Raw genomic sequence first — 23393 nt, 5'->3', positions numbered from 1 at the left:
AAAAGGTGTGGCTTTCCTAAAATGCTGGACTGAAAAGTTGTTAAATCAAAAGTGGCAGCCAAGAAATAGCTGCAATGATGTTAATGCCAAGCTGTGAAAAAATGGTCTGAACTTCAAAAAAGCCAGGATGAAAAAGATGTGAAATCAAAGATCGTGGCCTAGAAATGGCTGCAATTATGTTAAAGCTAATCATACGTCTTTTTCACAGCCTTGTATAGATATCACTTTTTTTTGTTATTGCAAGCCCCAAAGCTGGTCTATGGCCAACTTTGTGGCTTCTTTTAATTTGTCTTTTTCCTGTACCACAGGAATGAGGAAGAGAGAATATTTTATTTGTAGTCTATACATTTGTTTGAACTATTTTGTTGCTCATATTTAAAATAATGAATTGTAAAAATCACAGAGCTGAATGTTCTAATAGTTATAGACATAAATGAATGCACTACAGGGTGGATTGTTATGTAGCTAAGCGGTCTATAGGGTGACTTGTCACTTGTTATGTACTTGAATGGTCTACAGGGTGGTTAGCTGTGTTGTTAAACATTTCACAGGGTGACTAGCTTGTAGCTGAACTCTCTATAGGATGACTTGTTTGTAGTTAAATTCTTTACAGGATACTTGTTTGTAGCTGGAGGTGACTTTAACATAGGGTGATTTGTTTGTAGCTGAACTCTCTACAGGGTGACTTGTAACATAACTGAATGCTCTAATAGAGTGAATGTGACTTATTATTACATTGATGATGGCCTAAAGAGTGACTGCACTATTAGAGTATCTCAATCACACACTTCCTACATGTAGTTTGTTTACTCAATGGTTTTAAAAATCTGATTCTTCTAAACAAATGAAAGACCTTTCCACAATGATTAGTTGATTTTTGGCCAATTCTGCTAAGCGCGTTTACCTGGGAGGCATTGTAAGTAAGCTTAGAAGTCTGGTGATTTGAGACTTGAACCCAGGACCCCAGGTGCAAACCCAGAATGATTGATTATGGTGCTGCCACTTTTCTAACTTTCTACCTTATAAATGTGAACCAAGAAGAAACCTATACAAGAAGTATACCCAGGTGAAGAAGAAACAGGCTTTGGTGCAATCGGGTTGGCCCTTTTTCCCTGAGTTTGATAGGCTGCTCTTGCCTACCACCCCCAGCACAAGATGGCATGTGCTGGACAATTTGAGGACTATCTTAGTCCATGGAGAACTGAGACTCTGCCCAAACCAAGTCTACAACTGGGGTAGTCTTTGCACCCATGATCACAGAATAGCCACCACCCCACTTGGAAGCCAACAAAGAGGCCAGGTATTGGTAGAAAAATACCTCATATGCTAACCTCCCACCCCAAACCCATTCATGGTGATGTCAAGGAAGAATAGTCTTGCTGGGACACAGGATGCAGCTCAGGTTCAACAACAGCTGGTGAACACACCAGAGTGGCAGTGAGGTCTCCGATCAGTGCATGATCTACCAAAAAAGATATTCCACAAGCTCTGGAGTGCGCTTAGGAAACCACCCATATCATAGAGCAACAGCATCATGGGAAGCTGATTTGTGTAGTGCAAAGCCATGCTCTTCAAGAGGCTGAATAGTAAGCCATGGGTTAGTCCGGGCATCCTCCAACCCTAGCTTGCCTTGAACTCATCAAAAACTTACCTTCATACAACTAGTGCGCTTGATACATGGGTGAATACTGTGCTGGATAAATAGCAAAAAAATTCTGTGTTTTTTATTAGTATACTTGAACCAATTATGCCTATTATGCTTTTGAGCAGTGCTCAAAAATCCAACCTATTATGCTAAAACTATGCTTTCAAAATCAAGATAGAGTTGGCAGTTTTATTAGAGTATATCAACCTTTCTTGACTGTTGTATTAGAGTAATCGACTGCTCTATTAGAATATCTCGACCTTTTTTCCGCGAAGTGTGAATAATCAGCCAAGAAACAATAAAAATAATAACATTGCACATTTTCTTGATATGAAATTATGTGTGTTCATATTTTGCTATATGCTTGGCATGCACATTACGCATTTAATTTAAAATCTTGAAAATTGTCCTAATATGCTGGCATATTGCTTGATGCTTTTGCTAGCCTATTATGCTTGAAATTATGCTGGCATAACTGGTCCAAGCCTATTTATTAACAAAACTCAATTGCATTCTTGTTACACTCTGTTAATATTCATGCTGTATCTTCATGTTCTCAAGCTTGACTTCTCTCAAACTGCAAAAGGTTTGAGGTTTGATAGTTAACCAATCTGCATACCAATTTTCAGCTCCATAAGTGATTTACCCTGTAGACATATTAGCATTATTTTTCATGAATAATTGTTAATAACTCTGCAACTGTTTAATTTATTCAAACCAAACTCGATACCAAGATTTGCCTTTAAATCACGCCCCCTTATAAGTGCCAAATTTCAATGCAATCAGATATTTCAGTATTTGCATTTCACGATTTTGTAAGTGTAAGAAAGAGACAAGAAGAAAAACCAATAAAGAAATTATTAGAAGGCAGGAAAGCCTGAAGTGTGGATTTCTTTAGGTGGAGGGAATTTCCATAGCAAAATCATTTTGTTTCATAAAGGCAGCATGGAGCTATGTATTTGTGAAAATTGTGTTATGACTGGTGTGGGTGGCTGGTGTGGGTGGCTGGTTCTTGGGCCGCACAACACACTACCATGTGTTTTAATAATGACAACATTGCCATGTCACTTTTTAAAATCTATTGACCTTAACATCATTTCAGCCTTTTCTTGGCCACTAAATATGATTTCACAATTTTTCACTCTGGCTTTTTATGGGGAGGGCTGTACCATTTTCCACAATTTTGCTGTTTTGTTATATATCCATGCAAAAAACAGCCAAGCTGTTTTAAAAGGGTGTGGCTTTCAAAAGTCTGCATGAAAAAAGTTGTGAAATCCAAGGTGGTGCCATGAAATGGCTGCAATGATGTTAATGATAATAAAGGCTTTGTGCATTATTACAATTAACATCATTGCAGCTATTTCATGGCCGTCACTTTGAATTTCACAACTTTTTTCATTCAGGCTTTTGAAGGCCACACCCTTTTATACAGCTTGGCTGTTTTGCATTCTTTTTGTACAAATTTTTCTTATCTACAGATACATATAAGAAAAAGTAGTGCTCTACCAATACAGAAAATAACCAATTTGATATCAATACCAATAAAATACTGACAATTTCTTATAATTTTGCACTTTCTTGTTCATGACTATGCCTATATTATAGTGCTTGTATTTAGTAAATTCCTTCCAAGTTAGGTATGCATAATTTTACTACTTAGGGTATTTTTATTTTGCAGTGACTGTTCTATTAGAGTATCCCGATTTTTCATGCAAACATGATAAGTTGCAATTGCCCAACTTTTAACAAAGCAAATCTTGTAGCTTTTATGCTAGAATACGATTTCCAGCCAGTTGTATCACCAGTACTGCTAGCATAGAATTTATTATGATTATTATTATGATGATGACGATGGGTCATAATCATAGTGTACTACCAACACTGATCAATACCAAAATGGCTATAATATTGGCTCCAATTCAATGGAATACTAGAGAAGTTATAGTACAATAGTATTGTATTAAATAGTTTATTTGATTACTTTTGTAATACTCTAATAGAGTGCACATTTCAAAGACTTCTAATAGAGCACACATAGAATGCTCTACATTTTCCATTGGTAGATCCATGAAAATATAAACTTTACTATTGAGTGTTTAAATTAAGCAAGGTCAACAGCTGTGATAGCAGCAGTTCAGTGGTTACGGATTTGGGTGCTTGGTATGGAAGTCCCTGGATTAAATACTGGTAAGCTTTTATTTCTGCATTTTTCATGTACTTTTTTACCCCACGGTAACGGTTTTTGCCTTGTAATTTTATAGCTGTCAATGCGATTTCTTTTAAACCACAAAAGGTTTGAACTATGATGGTAAACCTATATGTATACTGACATTAAGTTATTCCCATAAGTGCTTTACTCTGTAAGTGTGACAAAATGTTAATGCAAATAATTGTCCATAGGTCTATGACTGTCGATCAGATTTGTACCAAACTTGGTACGTGATTTTGCCGCAACACATTCCTAAAGTGTACCAAAGTTCAAGAAACTCAACCCATGCATTTACATTTTATAATGATTTTTGTAAAGATCCTCCCCTCCCCAAGCCCCCTAAATGAAGAAAAAAAAGAAATTAAGCCAAATTTGAAGGCTCATATTTCAAGATTGCATTAGCAATCTTGCTCAAATTTGGTATGTGGGGTGCTGAAGATGGAGGATGTTTGCAATACAAAAGTAAATTCAATTCGAGAAGGGAACACAGAGCTACGTATGTGTGAAAATCACATTTTCTTTCTTCCTGTCAATATACTCACTTTGTGCTTCACCATCTTTCTTGGCTGCACGACACACTACTGTGTGTCTTGATCAATTCTTTTAGCCCCAAAACTGGCCTATAGCTGTATATGATTATGTTTATTGCACACTGGGAGAGTTTAGTAGGAAAATGTTTGGCAAGTTTGGTAAATCAGAAACATTTCTGCCCAATGCAACAATTTTCATTTGATCGTCTGTAAGTTGAAGTGAATTTACCCACTACTGGTATGTAATGTAAATGGCCAAGTATTTACCTGTATGCATTATAGACCTAATTAAATTCCTTGGTAAATTCACACTTGTTTATTAGACTATTCTAATGCTTTCTATCCTCTTTTTACCATCAGAGAAGGATTTTACAATGTAGTTCTTCCTGTCTAAAGTTTGTGATATAAAGTGAGGGCAAGTTGCTATACTAGATTGGAGAAGAAAGTTAATGCCCCCATGAAGGCCAATTTCAACAGTATACCATTGCTGTACACAACGGAAATGTATTGCCCCAAACTTTATAGATCCTTACAATTGTGGTGATGAAGCCTGAATCAATAGGCTGATACATTATGCTACCAAATGCACTTATGTAATGAACTGGCAAAGGCAGCCAGGTTACAAATGATGAGGGTAAAGACTTCTAAGTTTAATTTCAGTTGTTATTGCATTGATAAACATGGGGAGGTTCTGAGATTTCACAAGGGGGTTGTTAACAGGACAAAATTTATAGTTGGAGGGGTGGGCTAGTAATGGCTGACACAACTAAACAGTGCTTGTGTACAAAGCATACTCAGCATGCGGAGGCATGCTCTATCTAGGAGGGAGTTGGGGAGGCATCCCCCTACAGGAAATGTTGAAAAGTTAGACTTCTGAGATTGAATTTGGTAACAATTTTGACCTTATTGAATAAGCTCATGTATTGTAAGTCACTTCATGTTGAAAGAAATGATCACCATGGCATTATATTATCCTAAAGCTGTCATATAGGGGGCACAGCACAGTATAGTTTTAAAAATTTCAAGGCGTCTGGTACTGCAGCCCCTGAAGCATACCGTAGAGTCTGGTTGTTAAGTGCATGTATCTATTAAGTGCATATTATTTGTTAAGCGCATACACATTTCTTGTAATTAACCATGGATGATAAGTGCACACGGCAAAATGCAATGATAGAGCTACACACAGCAAGAAACGGCAAGAAAAGCTGAAAGTACTGAAAAATTAATTTCACCTGGAAATGGAGTCAAATATCCTTACATATTGGTGTGGTAACTGGCACGAACTATTAACTACTCTATTACAACGTAGTGATTCCGTGTTACACTCACCATAATTATTTATTAGGCGTATGCGCCTAACAGATAGTATGATTTTTACAAAAAGTTTTCTCCGAAAATTATAAGCGCATGCACTTGACAACCCGACTTTATGGTATGTACTAATAGCTTAAATAAATGTTGAAAAACACTAAAACATGCAACCGTGGCAAATAATATTAACCTATGTTGCAACTCTTTTAGTAGGGAATTTCTGGTCTAACTCATTCATACTGTAAAGAATATTTGGAATTTAAAGGAATGGTGTTCTTTAATCTTTTATGTTGATAAAGAACCTACACCCCCTCCCCACAGTGGTCACATTTGTTTACACCATAGTTATTTAAAATTATAATACTGTTTACATATTACGTGCATAAGTGTGAGTGTGTGTGCATGTGTGTGCATGTAGAACAACTGGTGGTAGCAAGGGGCTTGATGTTGCTGTAGCCCTGTCAACTTTACAATTTCACTGAAAATAACATTTGCAAGCATCAGTTTTGTACTTTAGCTCAAACTGAAAATACCCACAATATATCTAGTCAAAAAAATTTAAAGTGGTCTTTTTTTAGTACTGGTCTTTTTTAGTACAAAAAAGGTATGAAATTTCAACTTTAAGCAGTTGGTATAGCAGGATGGTTGCAATGGTGAGATTTTAAAGAGATTAGATCACGAAGTGTTTCAGTTTCAGCTTACATACTGATCTTTTGTCTTTGAGCAGGCTGTAGGACCAGGTATCCTACAGACCTTCAGCACTTGTGCTGTAAAGCTTTAATAAATTAACTAGAGTCCATTTGGTTCTACTTGGGGTACTTAGAGATAATGAGTCACTCTCTAGAATTCCTATGGATATAAATACATGAAAATAACAAGGAGAAAACATCCTGACCGTCTGGTAGACTCCTGTAAGCGTTCGAGCGTAAATCGGATGGCTACAGGTTCGAGGCTACCTAGGTCCAGTCATGGATTTTTTTCTCCTTTCTGCAACTTTTCAAACACACCTTAAGTAGTTAATGTCTTAGTGTCTAATGTCTTTGAGCAGGCTGTAGGACCAGGTATCCTACAGACCTTCAGCACTTGTGCTGTAAAGCTTTAATAAATTAATAATAAATTTTTCTTTATTAAAGTTCATTTTGGATGCTTTATTGGAGTAGTTGAGTGTTCTATTAGAGTTTTCAATTTTTACCAGCTTCAATTTTCCTAAAACATAATTTTTACTACCTTCATCGTTATTAGTAGAAATTATTTCTTCACTTGCAATTGCTCCTTTACTACCTTTCATTGCCTATGCTTAAAATGCAGTTGCACTTGTAGCTTTTACTAGCTTCCTAGCTAGCACACAGTTAAATTCAAAGGGGGTGCATTAGCACGCCTAAATCTTCCCTTTAAAAAGACAATATTTCATGCTTTATAAAACTGGTTGAGATTGTATTTCATATTCAAATCATGCAATCGATCTGAAACTTGGTGGGCATGTACAATATCACATGCCCAATTATATCATGTATGGCAGAGTTTTGAGTTGCAGTACTATTAGTAACTGGTTGATAATTCGAAATGCTCATGTGAATCAGTACATGAAAAAGGACCTATGGAATAGCTGAACACAGTAGGAGGAAATGGTAAAAAATGAAAGTTTGTAGGACCTTCCTTCACCAAGTTAGAACATACGTACAATTGGTTGCTTACACTACTATGTTACAAATACATCTCTGTATCATTAGCCAACATAACATTTTACATAAAGCCATACATTTATGTACATACCATAACTTGAAGTGCATGAGCTTCTTTTTTGAAATTATTTCTTTTCAAGTTGAATGGAAAACACCATTTCTTGGTTTCACTGTACATAAAAGAGCAGTAGACAAATTCAAGATATGTGGTTGTTCACTATGTACACTGTTTATGCAATTCTGTGCTATATTTAAACGTATAACTGTAGCTGCAAATGTTCATCCTACATTTGTGATGGGGTGGATTACAAATCATCATGGCAGCAAGTCAATTCTTTGCCATAAAACATAGGTGGCAGTCTAGATACACCCAGCCAATAAAACTTATTAGATTTCATTTGTGTATAACTGCAACATATGCTTATGGCACAATTGGAATACAGAAAGAGATTGGAAAAGTATATATTATGTAATATATAAACTATGGCTACAAGATGTATTGCACTTATATACACCCCAACTCTGAAGTCAGAGGAAGTTTACTGTTGACAAACCCTGTGGTGAAGCCAAGGGGTTTATCAACAGTAAAAATCTGATGACTGAGAAGGAGGAGTGTATAAGCACAATATCATATAATTATACCATGTGTCTAAATTAACCAGCACTACACAACATACTAACAACCCAAGTGCACACAAAATAACTTCTTACACCTAATTTGTCATAGTTTGGCATAGCAGACATGCTGGTAGTCTTCCTATCATGAATCAGCTTGCTCAAAATCGTAGTGACAATTGATTGTGGGACTTAGTAATCTCTGTATACGCCTAGGACTTGTCTGCTCATATCAAAAAAACATAGGAGCAACATTACCTGCTGCCTCCCATCATTAGAGTTGTGAGGTATACCTATAGAATGAATCCAGTGGTTGCACTCTTACTGGCTGGAGTGATTGGTCTCCCAGCACGGCAAGGCTATTAGCCTGAACCGGCTTTGGCGATTAATCGTACTGGTGCCCGCCACTGACAAATAAGCATGACATGCATTAGTGTCATGTGCCTCAAACCACAAGTAAGCATATATATATGTACCACTTTCACACCTCAGATCAAAGGCTCAGGCTGTGGTATATAATTGATATACCACACTTAGTGGTGTCCCACAGCATTCCATTTGAAGGTCTCAACAATCAACAAACCCTCAACTTTTACATTCCACACAGTGCAAGATATTTCAGTAAACAACGTTATACAACTTGTTCAACCCAGAGGGTGACATGGTAAGAGTGTTGTTTCTATGGTAATTATAGACTTTGAGATCTTTTAAATTGATTATTAAGCAATAATTGTACATTTCAACTTTTAATCATATAGAGTCACTCACTGTCTCTTTTATGTCCTTTATGGGTCAAACAGCTGATCTACTGATATGTCTTTTAAAAGCTAATCAATGTCATCTGTACTGTCTTGACATGAACTTCCAGAAAAAGATATTGGACAGCTTGAAAAGCTGCAATTGTTAAAGATAAATGATGGAGCAGGGGGTGGCAAGTGTTGCTTTGTAATTAACTGATCTTGGGCTAATCAATGAACCTCTATGACTTACAGCTGTGGTAGTAGCACCATAAACCACCAACTCTGTGCTATTTCCATTTTCACTAAAAGACTGGTCATTCGTGGACACTTGAGGCTTCATCACTCCAGCAGGAGCATTTGGTGTTTTCTCCCTTGGGGATAGCAGCTGATCATGAGAAGTTGAGGATCCTTCATTGTTAGATAAAATATTTGAAACATCATCAGTTGTGCATCACAATTTCACTCATACTGATGTAAAGCTTTCAGTGATGAATGACCAGTTTGCTCTTTGATCAACTATCAGGTACATTTTCCTAACATTGTCGTTGTGCCATATGCTCTCAAGCTGTGATTGGTATAGTTTAATGTAAATCCAGCTTCTGTACCCATTTCTTTCAACATAGCATTTAAATGGTTCTTACCAACAGGAACAGCTTTAGACTATGGCTTAGCTTGATCTACAGGTACTTTTTGAAGTGGAGTTAAATAAAAGACATCATTGTCTCTTGCCTCAGCTGGTATTTTCTGTAGATATTTGTCAGGTATAGCAACACAGCACACACTTTTCCTGTAGCATATTCATGCTGATGGACAACTTTGTTCTGATGATTTAATGAGCCCAGCCCACCTTGTCAATTTTTTGAGTCAAACTCAGTATACACATATGAGCTTACTTCTTTACCATTACATAGTGGATAGTGTGCCGGTACCAGTTAACAAGTACGAACGGTTATTGGGCCGGCATAGTAGTATGCCCCGAGTATTCGACTTAAGAACACACGCCCAGTAGTTTGCCTCGAGTCTTGTACTTTAGGGCATGTGACAAGTAGTATTAGCATTAGGGTTAGGGTTGGGTTCAGCTTTGGTTTCTTCTTCACTTCAGTTGGACATTTATAAGATAGAAACTAATATAGATCAGTAGCTGTAGCACCGGTGGTACAGTGGTTACGAGTATGGACCATGAGTGCGGATGCCAGGGTTTGAGCACCAGCTGAGGCAACTTTTTCTTTTGCTTTCTTAGGTTTTGTGTCAAAGTCTTTCTTAAATTAATGCATGTAACATTTTCAGTAGACTCCAATGCCGGCAAAATAGCCAGCAAAACACTCAGCAGTAAGTAAAGATTTTTTGGGGTGTACTCTTCCCCATCGCCTTTCCTTGTTTCATACACAAACTTACACAGCCAGTAACCAGCAATTTTCTTGTTTGCAAGAACGTCTTCTGGGAATGGGTCATCCAGGAACTTCTCATTTCTAGCATTTTGCCAGGTTTCAAAGTTTCTGAGTGCCCACTCATTGCGTTTAGCGGTGTTAGTTGGACACTCCCCTTCTTAAAACTTCTGTAAATTGTTGCTGTGGCAGTCAAATCACCTGGTTGATTCAAGACAGCATGAGCAACTTGATTGGGTGTGTCCCGGGGTGTATCACAAACTTGGACTTGCTTAGCAGTCTTTTACCCTCTTCTCCAACAGCGTTTGCAGTACTAGTTGTAGCACTTTCCTTTCATTTCAACATCAGATGGTATGACTCATGATTCATATTGTGCAGATCATCTTTAGTGTTGTCTTTAGCCAGCAGAGAGACACTTAGTGGTGAAAAGTCACGGCAGTTAATATAGGGACACCAGCCAGACACTTTTAAACAATAATGGCTTCAACGCTGTCTTTAACAATCAATATTTTGCTTATGACTGTATTGCTAGCAGGAGCAGTAGACATTCCAATGAAAGTAGCACACAACAGTTATAACCCGGATACTCGGGATATGACAAAAATATACGTACTCACCCTGTGGGCGCTCATGCATCTATTTTTGGTCATATCCCTTGTATCCATGTTATAACTGTAAAATGTAACACTTTCACACCTCTGATCAAAGGAACCGCCCGGGCTACATTTCGTATGTAGCCCAGCTAGCCGGGCTACATACGAAATGTAGCCGGGCTACAACTGGGCACTGATTATATAGACGTAGGTGCCGAAATCGATTGTGGGGATCGAATAATATGCACGTGAGTAGGATGCATAACTTGAATTTTGCCATGAAAACCACACAGATGGAGAGCGTTTTGTTATCCTTGCCATCCTACGAGTTGAAAAATGTTGGGCTAAGGTGAAAACTAGTGCTATAGCTTATTCATTCGATCGTTTCCGCACGTTTTCAAATATGGACACACCTCCATCACGAAACTACCACTCTGCATGGAGTAACCACTCCACAAGCAAGCTTACCTGTCTAGGCCTTTAGTGAACTGCGTAGTATTCCCATAAACGATCCAATAGCACTGATTAAAACATTAAACTCACATAACGGAAACTCTCTGTGATTTTTCTAGGATATGTCCATTTATCATAACCAAACATAACCAGAACGTACTAGCTGCTGACCCATAATTGAAAATTTTAGGTATGCATATATAATACATCCAGTGGCTGCACTCGTATTGGCTTGAGTGATTGATCGCCCTGTACAGGCTATCAGCCTAATAAGTGTTACATATTAGTTGTAACATGGGCATTCGGACTTTGCCTGATATGTATGCCCTCATGCCCGTGTTACAACTATTACATATATATGAAATTTTAAGTTGTTATAACTTTCATCTATCAAGTGAGTGTACCTAAAGTGATATATATATATATATATCACTTATCCATGATTGCATCAGATTTTGTTGATATATACACCCTTAATCCTTGGGCCTGTGGCCCTCATGCTTTGGGTGCATATATCAGCAAAATCTCTTGCAGTTGTGATATAACTATTACATATATATTCACCTGTGGTTTGAGGGATGTGACACTAATATGCAGTGGCAGATACAGGGGGGTTGCAATGGTTTCAGCTGAAACCCCCTCTGAGAATAGTGCTTGCCCCAAATTTATTGACGACTTGTCATGTGGGTGATACAATCACCATGAGTTCTACATAGTGTAGGACTTTTTACTGGCGAACTTCACCTTTTGCCTTTAAAATCACAATTACGGAATTCAAGAGCAGGTTGTGACCTTTTTTTTTTTTTTTTGGTCTTTGGCTGAAGTTGAGGGAAATTTGAAACCCCTTCTGAAAATTTCTAGATCTGCCACTGATATGTGTCATGCCTATTTGCAGGCTAATAGCCCATGGTGGGTGCCAATAAATCAATCACCCAAGCCAGTGCAGGCTAATAGCCCACGCCCCACTGGGTCACTAATCACTCCAACTAGTAAGAGTCTACCCACTGGATTCATTTCATAGGCATATACTTCATAATTTTGATGATGGGTGGCAGCAGGTAACATTGCTCCTACGTCTGTTAATATACATGGACAAGCCCTGGACAAGCCCTGGGGATATACGGAAATATGTTTAATAAGTCCCACAATCGATTGTCTATGTGAGCAACTACAAGAACTCTACCAACATGTCTACAATGCCAAATTATGGTGAATTATATGTAAGTTCCTTTATTAAGTTAGTTTGTATGCTTCTGATCTGTTGGTAATTCATATAGTGTGTGTTAATTACGAGGCATGCTATGTGACCACCCAAGCGCAATGTCGTGAGCACTAATTGCGCACGATTGAAAAACTTGCTCATAAAGGGGCATGGCAGCCATTTCATTACTCGCAAATGAAACAGCTGCTACGCCCCTTTATTGGTGAGTTTCTGTAATTGCACGCAATTAGTGCTCGCGATGTTGCACTTGGGCGGTACAGTATATATCATATGAACCATGGCTCACTTCAGAGTATTGCACTTATATACACCCCTCTTCCTCAGCCATCAGAAATTTATTGTTGATGAACCCTTTGGCTTCACCTCAGGGTTTATCAACAGTACATTTCCTCTGACTTTGGAGTCTTGGTGTATATCAATACATAAATTCAATACACTTTGTAACCATGGTTTATATGGCTACAGTGTAACAATTATAAATTTAGTTTGAACACTCCATATTCAGTAAGTAAAACACCAATACACAAGCATTACTTATCAATTTCAGGAAAGGTCATCTTACTTGTCATTTTCAGCAGCAATAAGGCTATTTTCCTCATCATCATCATCATCTAAAAACTCTTCATCATCATCTGATTCAGAAAAGGTATTCTCCAGAAATCTATAGTCATATTTTACAACCCATGTACCATCAATATTTTTCTCCTTTGTTATGCAGTTATCCAGCACAACTCTTGCAACATCTGTATTAATGGATACCGTATAATTTTATTTATCAAAACACATGATATGAGTGTTGTGTGCATGACTCTGAGGGACACCAGTATAAGTGCATGAAGGATAAGTACTGGTGTAATATTGTCTGTGATGAATGCCTACATATGTATAAGACTTCTACTGACTTTACTGTTCTTTGTGTTGCAAAGGATTTTACAGCTAATAATGCTAAATTACGTGATTGGCAGTGGTGTGGTGGATTTTAACGCTCCTCTCTACACTGCTGTTTTGCCTCAAGACTTCTTCAAAAGTCATAAGCCTATTGCTCAACTTGATGATTGCAAATGCAACGTGGTTGTGTACGGTGTTGAGGAATGTCCTCAAGATACCCCTAGAAGTGCTCACCTTGTCAGAGATACAAATAAAGTGTCAAAAATATTTGGATCAACATTGAACGAAGCTTGATTTTAGACTGTTTTTGACTGGGCAAGTTCAAATCCCAACAGACCCGGCCCAGGCTGATTCTAGTAAGTTACATCATGCAATTGATGCTGCAACTACACTTGCCAATCGAAGTCAACTGTCTCCTCCTATACTGATCTTTCTCCAACTGATCGAGCAATTGAGTCCATTTTACTGAAAGAAAGATGGCTACTAATTCAGAAAGAACACTTACACAAGTCAATCAAGATCAATAGCCAGCATAGCTGTATTTATGTAAACAATTAACTGTACGGCAAAGTTGTTAACTCTCAATTCCAGCACTTGACATCTGTACAGTCCATTTCAACTTCTTCCCAGAACACCAGCACTGTTCAATCCCAATAAGTCAACATTTCAATACCAGTTGATAAGCCATTAATCTCTCTTGAATCTCCAGATCTTTCATCTGCCTCAAATTGTCCAACTGAGAAGTCCAATTGACTAGATTCTGTCTGTGTGATGAACATACATAGTATTGTTAACAAAATTAATGTGTTCAGAATTAGGTATATTCTAGATCTCCAGATATTATTGGTGTCACTGAGACTTGGCTGTCAGACAAAATCTTTGATAATGAATTATTACCCCATGCATGCTTACACAATAATTCGTAAAGACCATGGATCTTGGGGTGGCGGTGTGATGTTTGCTATTAAATCTTGTAAATATTTTCAAGTACTACTCACTCCTCCTAGTGTAGAAGTGCTTACTGTTAATGTTGGACTTACTACTCCAACTGTCTATTGCTTAACATACATTCCTCCCAATGCATCAGCTGATTATCAGCAAGATTTTCTGGACTACTTTTGAATCTCTCAACACCATTTCTAGTTTTGCTAGGTGATTTTAATATCAGTGACATCAACTGGAACTCTCTATCCGGTCAGTCCCCCTTCTCCTCAAAATTTTGTGATGTTACATTTGATTTTAATCTTTTTCAGTTAGTAGAAGAGCCAACACACATCGCTGGCTATATTCTTGATCTTGTTTTAACTAACGTCCCAGAGAACATTTCTAATTTAATAATCAACAGTGAACCTCCCCATCCAATTCCTTCAGATCACTTTATGATAACCTTTGACTTTTCCACTTCACCCAATAGTATCAACAATTCTCAAGTACAATCTTCAATTTTTCTAAAGGTAACTATAATGGACTTTGTGATTTTATTCATCATTCAGATTTTTTGTTCTACTATCTGTCTGAAGACATTGAATTTGTGTGGTCCTATTTGAGTAATCGTATCAGGAATTCCTTTATAAACAGTTTATTCCAATTATTACAGTCCAGGAAAATAATCAACCACCTTGGTTTAACTTTGATATCAGGCATCATGTTAAGTGTCTCCGAACACTTATAGTACAAATCCTACAGATTACAACCGTAATAAGGTAGAAAAGTCTCAAGAACAACTCCAATCCAAAATAAGCAATGCTAAAAGTAGATATGAAAGTAAACTTGTTACTGAATTTACTACCAACAACAATTCCAAAATCTACAAGTACATCAGAAATCTTACAAAGACAACATCTCTTCCATCTATATACACCGTTTCAAGATTCTTCTCCTATAGACTGTGATACTGAAAAAGCTAATTTATTTAACAACTACTTTTACTCAATTTTCACCAAAACCTCAACTATCCCAGCTCCAGTAGTGATTATCCTACATTACTTTCCAGCATTGCCATCATCGAAGAAGAAGTCTATGTCTGTCTAGTCAAGTCAATCTTGAGGCTATGGGTCCAGATGGAATACCACCAATTGTACTATCTAAATGTGCCTCAGTCCTTTACAGACCACTTCATTATTTGTTTTGCTTAACTGTCAAGTATGGATATCTACCCAGTGAGTGGAAAATTCACAAGATAGTCCCCATTTTAAATCAGGTGACCACACTCAGGTTAACAACTATTGCCCAATTTATTTACAATCCAAGGTGCTCGAGTGAATAATTTACAACAAAACATTTAGTCATATTTCTAGTAGGATCAACCCAGCTCAGTTTGGGTTTTTACAGAATAGGTCACAACTCAGCAACTTTTATTATTTCTATCAAACATTTTTAATACTTGTCATCAGCTGGATGTCATCTACTTAGACATTAGCAAGGCGTTTGACACAGTTTCTCACTTGCATCTTCTTACCAAATTATTATCATTTAACATTGGAGGTGAAGTCTGGTCCTGGTTCTATGCCTATATTACTAACAGATATCAGTATGTAACTATAAATAACAGTAATTCCTGTCTACTTCCAGTGGAATCAGGTGTACCACAAGGTAGTATCTTAGGTCCCCTCTTGTTCATCATATATACATGAATGACCTTCCTGATTTTGTTCTCTTCAGCAACACCTTTTTGTTTGCAGATGACACTAAGTGCTTTAAACATATAAGAGAACATAGAGATATGAATCTTTTACAAAATGATGTCAACTGTCTGTCAAACTGGAGCATAACTTCACACCTGTCATTTCATCCCTCCATGCAAAAGCTGTCATCTATCTTTCAACTTGAAATTCCAAACATTTTATACTATTGACAGTACCACTATACCTTTACTTCCCACACACAAAGACCTTGGAGTACTAATCAGTAATAACCTTGAATGGAGTCCTCATCTGGATAGCATTCTTACTAAAGCCTACAAGACCTTAGGTCTTATTCGAAGAACATTTAGTCAATTAATGTCACCATCAGTAAAAGTTAAACTCTACATAGCACTGGTCAGATCTCAAATCATGTATTGCTCTCCAGTTTGGTGCCCTTATCTTATGAAAGATACCGCCAGGTTTGAACAACTACAACATAGGGCCATCAAATACATCCTGAATGACTATACATCCGACTACAAAACACGTCTAATAAAACTTCAACTCCTTCCTTTAATGTATGTTCTGGAATTATCTGATATTATGTTTTTCATTACCAGCACTAGAAGCCCACCTCAAGTTTTTAACATCGACTCACATGTTTCATTCTCTAACAGTTGCACCAGATCTACCAGAATAAAACTGAGTCATATTTCAATAACAAACAACGTCACTTCTATTTTAACCAAATATGTAGACTGTGGAACTCTCTAGCAATTATCAACATGGACCTATCTACAGCTACTATCAAAAATCAAATTAAATCATTCTTCTGGAAACATTTCATTGCTAACTTTAATTCGACCGACTCCCATAAACTCCACTATCTCTGTCCATGTAGTTCCTGTATCAACCACTTCTCCATGAACTTTGATCATGTCTAGTCCTCCCCCGATCACAACTCATCAACTTGTCACATCTTATTTTTTAATTTTTCTAAGCTAAGTACCGTATTTCTATATTTACAAACCGTTAAAATATTTCGTCAAAGCTAGCATTCGACGAAAATTTATTACACGAATTTTTTTTACCAACGTAATATTTGAGAAGTTGAATGAATTCAGTTAACTGCTTTCTGGCTACCTGGATCGAGGTTGCTGCGGTCTTTTAAAAACAAGGGCCTCCCTCATCCTAGGAGAGAAGAGAGCCGTCCGGCCTATTTCGCCGCACATTGGTAATGGTGCCATCTGATTCCATGATAGACAACTACTACAGGACACATTAAATGGAATATATATGCGCAAATATGCAAGTTGATGAAATGAGCTTCTAGCTACAGCCATTTCACTCCAGTCCATTGCTTGACTTGTGACAGACAACTTCTGAATCGGGGGTGTAGCCTCCATGGAACGGAGACGCCACAATTCAGTTTTGCTGCTTGTCATTCTGCTTCTCCTGTATACAAAAAAGGCCTCGAAAAAGGCCGTATAGAATTAATAAAGTTACGTAATTCATTGTTAAAAAATTTTCGTCACTTGAGGACACAGGTGAAACTTTTTTAACACGAAAATTTAACTCGTGAAAATTTCTCGCAGCTTATATTTATAGAAATACGGTAGTTATCATATGTTACTGTACTTTTAAGTTAAGTAGTTATAACCACCTCAAAAACACCTTCGCTGTAAAAAAAGGCACGTCCAAGAAACCACAAGTACTTGTAATCCAATGTAATTAAAAATAGCTCAGTTGTAGGGAAAGACTTCATAAAAGTAAAAATAACTGGTAACTTAAAGAGCTGATACCTGGAGCGGCCAAGAATCAATCTTACTCATACTAAATTATTTTAATCCATGAAAGAACACCTTGCATTGGCTGTAAAAAAAGTGCACCCATGAAAATAACTGGCAATTGAAATAGCTGATATCTGAAGCAGCCAAGAATGAATGCTGATATACAACTGATTGGAATTAACAAAAAGTTCAACATCGAACCTTTATCTTTCAGCTGTGTTCTACATTCACTCTTGCTGCATCATAAATTGATTTCTTTTAACTCTAATTGGCTGGTAATTTGGCCGCCTTTTTTAATATTCAGTGTATAGAGCAAAAAAAGGCGGCCAAATTACCAGCCAATTAGAGTTAAAAGAAATCAATTTATGATGCAGCAAGAGTGAATGTAGAACACAGCTGAAAGATAAAGGTTCGATGTTAAACTTTTTGTTAATTCCAATCAGTTGTATATCAGCATTCATTCTTGGCCGCTTCAGATATCAGCTATTTCAATTGCCAGTTACTTTCATGGGTGCATTTTTTTACAGCCAATGCAAGGTGTTCTTTCATGGATTAAAAAAATTTAGTATGAGTAAGATTGATTCTTGGCCACTCCAGGTATCAGCTCTTTAAGTTACCAGTTATTTTTACTTTTATGAAGTCTTTCCCTACAACTGAGCTGTTTTTAATTACATTGGATTACAAGTACTTGTAGTTTCTTGGACGCGCCTTTTTTTACAGCGAAGGTGTTTTTGAGGTGGATATCACTCATTTTTGTTATATAGTGATAGTCCCACTGGGGGAACAACAAAATTGTTAAAAAATTAATGGTAACATTTAGATGACTGATATTGGGAAATTAGCAATAATATTATTATCTTGGAGAGTCAAACATGTGCACCTTTCATCTTGTTTGACAAAGGCATGCACATTACACACTGTTCACACTGTAAATTTGGAAGTATGAATTTACAGTGTAGAATAGACAGACTGTTCTATAGATTTATGTTTACTGTGGCGTTCATTTACTATTTACTACATCTCACATCTGTGGTAAATGCTTTAGATTATGCACATAATTAGCAAGTGCCCACAATTACTACACAGCTAGCTATTGACTGTTCTATTAGAGTATATTTATCTTTTTTTTTACAAAATATATCTGTGGAATACTTCAGGCATCTTATGCTCAAACTTAGCTAAGTGTTAACTGGGTGCGTAATAAATTACTACACAGCTAGCTATGCATAATTTTGACTGAATTCATAATACAGACAATTTATTGCACAAGCATTGATTGATGGTAATACGACGCAATGCTTACTAGCAGCTATAGCGATTTTACTTAGTTCACTGCAGCTATAAACATGTAAGTCTCAGATTACATTTCAAGTGTTTTTGTGTTGTGGCACTGTAGGGAAACACTATGCATCTCCTCATCTCAATAACTGCATCATCATCATATTTATAGATCAACTGTTGTAACTGGATTGACAAGATGTACTGATTTTCTAGTCATATAAAATCAATAAAGAGAGATAAGTAAAGAGGATGGAGGGAAACCGACAAGATATCAGATAATTGAACAAGAATTATAGGAGGAACAGTCTCAATGCACTTAAATAAAACATATTCAAAACTCTTTGCTGATATGATAACCATGAACTCTGCTCTGACAATTATCTTATCATTGTGTTGAACATTATATAATTTGATTCTTAGTGTGGAGCTAGAGCCTTACATTTCCCAGGCCTCATAGTACATGGAATAACAATTTATACCAGCAGATGAAAGAATATCTTGTATACACAACCTGAAAGCTAAACCCTAGTGGGATAGCATTTAATAATAATAAATAAATACATATAGTCATTATTATCAAGAGTCCATGCAAGCATATAACAAGAGTTCATTTTAATATGGGACTATAACTATCTTTTGGACAATGTATATAGGGCATCAGAAGATACAACCAGTACATTGAGATCTAAGCCTTTTTGACTGGAATTAAACAAACTTTCAAACTTGATGAAGCGAATTTGGTCACTGAAGGACTAGCTAAAAGTTGCAGTATACTTAGCTAAAATTTTCTGAGGGAACATGTCCCAGAGGCCCAGACTATATAGACCAGTTGACTTAGCCTTAGCTACTACTTTCACCTTACTCTGGTGCCCTTGATGTATCAGCAACATAACAGTAGCTATAGAAAAGCTAGTTAATGCCATAGGCATAGCTAGGGGTGGGAATTTGCCCTACCATCATGCGTTCTATGCGACCATATGCATCATCACACAAAAAATCCTATAGCTAGGCTATAGTACACATGTACCTCAATGCTGAGCCATGACTAAGGACAAGTACCACACAAGACTGACAATTTAATATCACGTGATCTATTTAGGGGAAGTCCCTTGGAATGTCCCTGCAACACCCGAAGTAGACACACGTGATACGCGGTTTTGATTAAAATTGAACAAAATTAATGTTGTTTAAAATGGCAGTTCAAGAAGGAGAGTGAGAGTGATGAGACTGAGTAATCAACATTAAGTCTTGTTGTAACTGTATTTCATTTCATGGTGAGGTGTACTTTAATGCAGAGGCTGTACACCGTTGTTGAAGTATGAAAGAACCCGTGAAAGAATAAGAGTCTGGAGTGGAGGTTAACGAAACTGATTAGATCGAGAATTAGATCAACATTGATACACACCGATTAACCGCATTTGCAGTATTATAGAGTCCCACCAGGCGAAAACTCCTAGTACTGTAACTCCACTAGCTCGTATTATCTCATGGCGAGATTGTAGTGACAAGGTGTATGGACCAATTACCAAAAAACTGTGGCTATCTTATCATTTGCCACTTACATCATCATCAGAAGTCTTGGGAACTTTGGCTGCAGATGAAAAGTCAGTAAGTGAATCTGTGTCAGATATCGATGTTTGTATGAAAAGGTATACCCATTCACATGTTCTGGTCTAAATTACTGAATTTATGCACAGTAAAACATGAAGAAGTTTGCTGCATGGGATGGACATTATTTTATTTAATCACAGAACACTGTCATTTTCACAAACTAACCTGCAGAACTAATTCACAGTGCTTTTGTTCAATTGTAACAATAATGTAGTGAAGGTCAATAATGGCTGTCAAGACATCAAAATAGATCAGAGCGTTCCTTTCCAAATATCTGGCATTCAATTTGCCATAGAAAAAGTAAGTGATTTTCAACCTTAAAATGACAAGCTTAAATTTTACTGATTTCCTTCTGCTATAGCTCATCTTAATCACTATTCACTGCTATTTCCAAATCTGGTTCGGAATCTGAGATATCTATCACATGTCATGGGTTATTACGCCTTTTATTGCATGACCCCAAAACAAAATGTATGGGGGAATTCGCTACACCTGGTCAGTTTAGGCCATTTTGACAAGCCAAAATTTCCGTGAATTGGAGGCATCATTGTACTCGCAGAGAGTTGCTCTACATGTATCAAATTCAGAAAGTTACTAAACAGACTTGAGGTAGGTGGTACACGATAATTAATTTAATTTTTATATTGAAATGTATTGGACATGCTGTTCAAGCTGCATGGCGTGTTTGCCATGAACAAAAGTGTAGCAAATGTCTGCAAACTTCTTGATATGCCTGTCTATTCAGGTCTCTGTGTAACAATGTCAACTATTTAAATGAATAAAATCCCCAAATGTTTATTTTGTGTAAAAAGTAATAAATTTAAGTGTATTGCATTTAATGCTCACCTATCTGTTCTTACAGGCAATCTAGTCATAGTGATTCACCCACTAACAGTGGATGTGGTTGTGATACTTAACTTTGGACCAGGTAGGACCTTTATTAGTATTGTGAATTTCATATGATTGGTCTCTTGTGTTGTCAGATTACCAAGCAAGTTGTGTTTTGTGGTGACCACAAACCCAGCCCTAGTGATAATTGGCCAGTTGTCTGATTAGCAGTTTTGACTTAAGGTATGTACACAAGCTCACAGCAATTGCTTTATAAGTTGTACTTTTATGTACTAATGTAACTTAATGTTATTTAAGATCAGGTATTGGTTGTAAAATGGGTTAAACAATATTATCAGGTATTCACTTAGCTTAAAAGTGGGAATTGGTACAATTGCAATCCTGGTTCCTGTTGTATACCTAAGAAATATATTTACCATGATGTACATTCTGTTTGGCGGCCACTTGTTGTTTGACAGGTGTCATGTTTACGTACTTAGGCACCAAAACACATTTACGTTACCCCTGGTACACACTAGAAATCTCAGAGGGGGTTTCAGATTCCACTCAACTTCAGCCTAGCTAAAAGTCAAAGACCAAAAAAAAAGGCCACAACCTGCTGTAGAACATCGTAATTGTGATTTCAAAGGCTAAAGTATGAAGTTTTTCATTTTACACCCATAAGACGACTCATCAATAAATTTTGGGCGTGCTATTTCCAGAGAGGGTTCCATTGTAACACCCTGTATCTGCCACTGGTACACCAGATTCACTTATAGTCTTAAATATAATTTTCTAAATGTTTCATTCAGTGCCTGCTTGTTCTTTTACAGGGCTCACTTAATGTTGTGTCATCATGCAGATATCCAAGAAATAATCACTTGGTGTTAAACTAATGTTTATTAAATTTTTGTTATGTGTTGTAATAGCATTGTTATATGTTTACTCTACCACAAGGAATTTTCATGAATTTTGCAGCCATGTTATCCACAATTAGAATTGCCTCATTTGTTCTGTCACGGCAGTTCACACTTCCACAAAGCACCATCAGTTTAAGGTGGAGTGTAGTGGCTTTCATTATGTACGTAAACTAATGTAGGACAACAAAGTTTTGTCTGGAATGTGGTTCGTGGTTTGTGACTACATGAGTCTTCAGTGGTCATTCCACACAACTTACAAAATATTTCTTGTATCATAAGTGGTGCATGGCACTAAATGGAGTATTGACTAATGATTTGTAGTGTCTGTACATTCTGCATGCTTTCACACCTTGTTTGTAAGACATCTGCCGATTATAAACGCTCGCATGGGGCGTGGCACTAAATGGACTCTAAAAGATTTCTGCTCAAAACGCCTTCCCTAGGGAACTTACGGGTCTGCACGCTTTCACAACTTGTTTGTCAGACATTAGGGCATGTGTCCACATCGTGTCTTTAAAAGTTATTGTAGGGATTACAGGTTTGAATGGAGAAAATACGCGTAGGGCCAACTAGAATTAGATAATGTCAGGCCTAGATGGCCGGTACAAACACGGGTAAGATGACTGGTATAACGTGACGATACATGTAACGCAAGGTAGAGAAATAAAGTGAAATATGTCTAAATACGGCTATATTTTTTATTTTAACAAGGTTGAAAGAAAACGACGACTAAAGATTTTTTTATTATGTAACGCAATACAAATCCATTGAGAGATGTTGCATAATCCAGGGCTAATATTGCAAAAACCGACCCTACACGTAAATAACTCACAGTAGTGGCCGCGTCTTTTAATTGGGCGTGCGCTTCGTAGTTTCTTGGCCGCGCGCCTCACTACCGTGAGTCTTGATTTTACTTTAATTGTAATTTTAGGTTAAGTAATTACAAGTAATGTAGTTTTTGCGTACTGGCACAGGATGCCAGTATTCCATCAGTGTAATTTTTACATAACATAGTTAGTTATTTCATTGTACAACCTTTGTCTGTCACTGCCTTTTACACTGTAAA

At 37.1% G+C, this 23393-nt stretch overlaps 1 protein-coding gene and 1 long non-coding RNA gene across 3 annotated transcripts in view; one reads left to right on the top strand and one right to left on the bottom strand.

Moving 5' to 3' along the window:
- Positions 1-23393, bottom strand: part of LOC136242475 (transient receptor potential cation channel subfamily A member 1 homolog) — a gene marked incomplete at its 5' end in the record, with an annotated part of 157819 nt that overhangs the window by 31012 nt on the left and 103414 nt on the right. Inside the window, 2 exon segments of the mRNA XM_066033906.1 lie at positions 7469-7547; positions 12948-13128. Of these exon segments, the coding sequence (XP_065889978.1) occupies positions 7469-7547; positions 12948-13128 (260 nt within the window).
- LOC136243282 (uncharacterized) lies at positions 20428-22378 on the top strand. 2 transcript variants are annotated; one of them, XR_010694821.1, is made up of 4 exons: positions 20428-20576; positions 21442-21507; positions 21563-21650; positions 22241-22378. It is a non-coding gene; the product is annotated as an uncharacterized lncRNA (long non-coding RNA). The 2 variants fall into 2 exon arrangements; XR_010694820.1 differs by lacking the exon at positions 20428-20576 and adding an exon at positions 21050-21188.

The sequence above is a fragment of the Dysidea avara genome, chromosome 13 (genome assembly GCF_963678975.1).
Source record: "Dysidea avara chromosome 13, odDysAvar1.4, whole genome shotgun sequence".
Taxonomy (NCBI): domain Eukaryota; kingdom Metazoa; phylum Porifera; class Demospongiae; order Dictyoceratida; family Dysideidae; genus Dysidea; species Dysidea avara.
The sequence above is the reverse complement of the archived record's forward strand: the minus strand, read 5'-3'. Positions and strand labels throughout refer to the sequence as shown.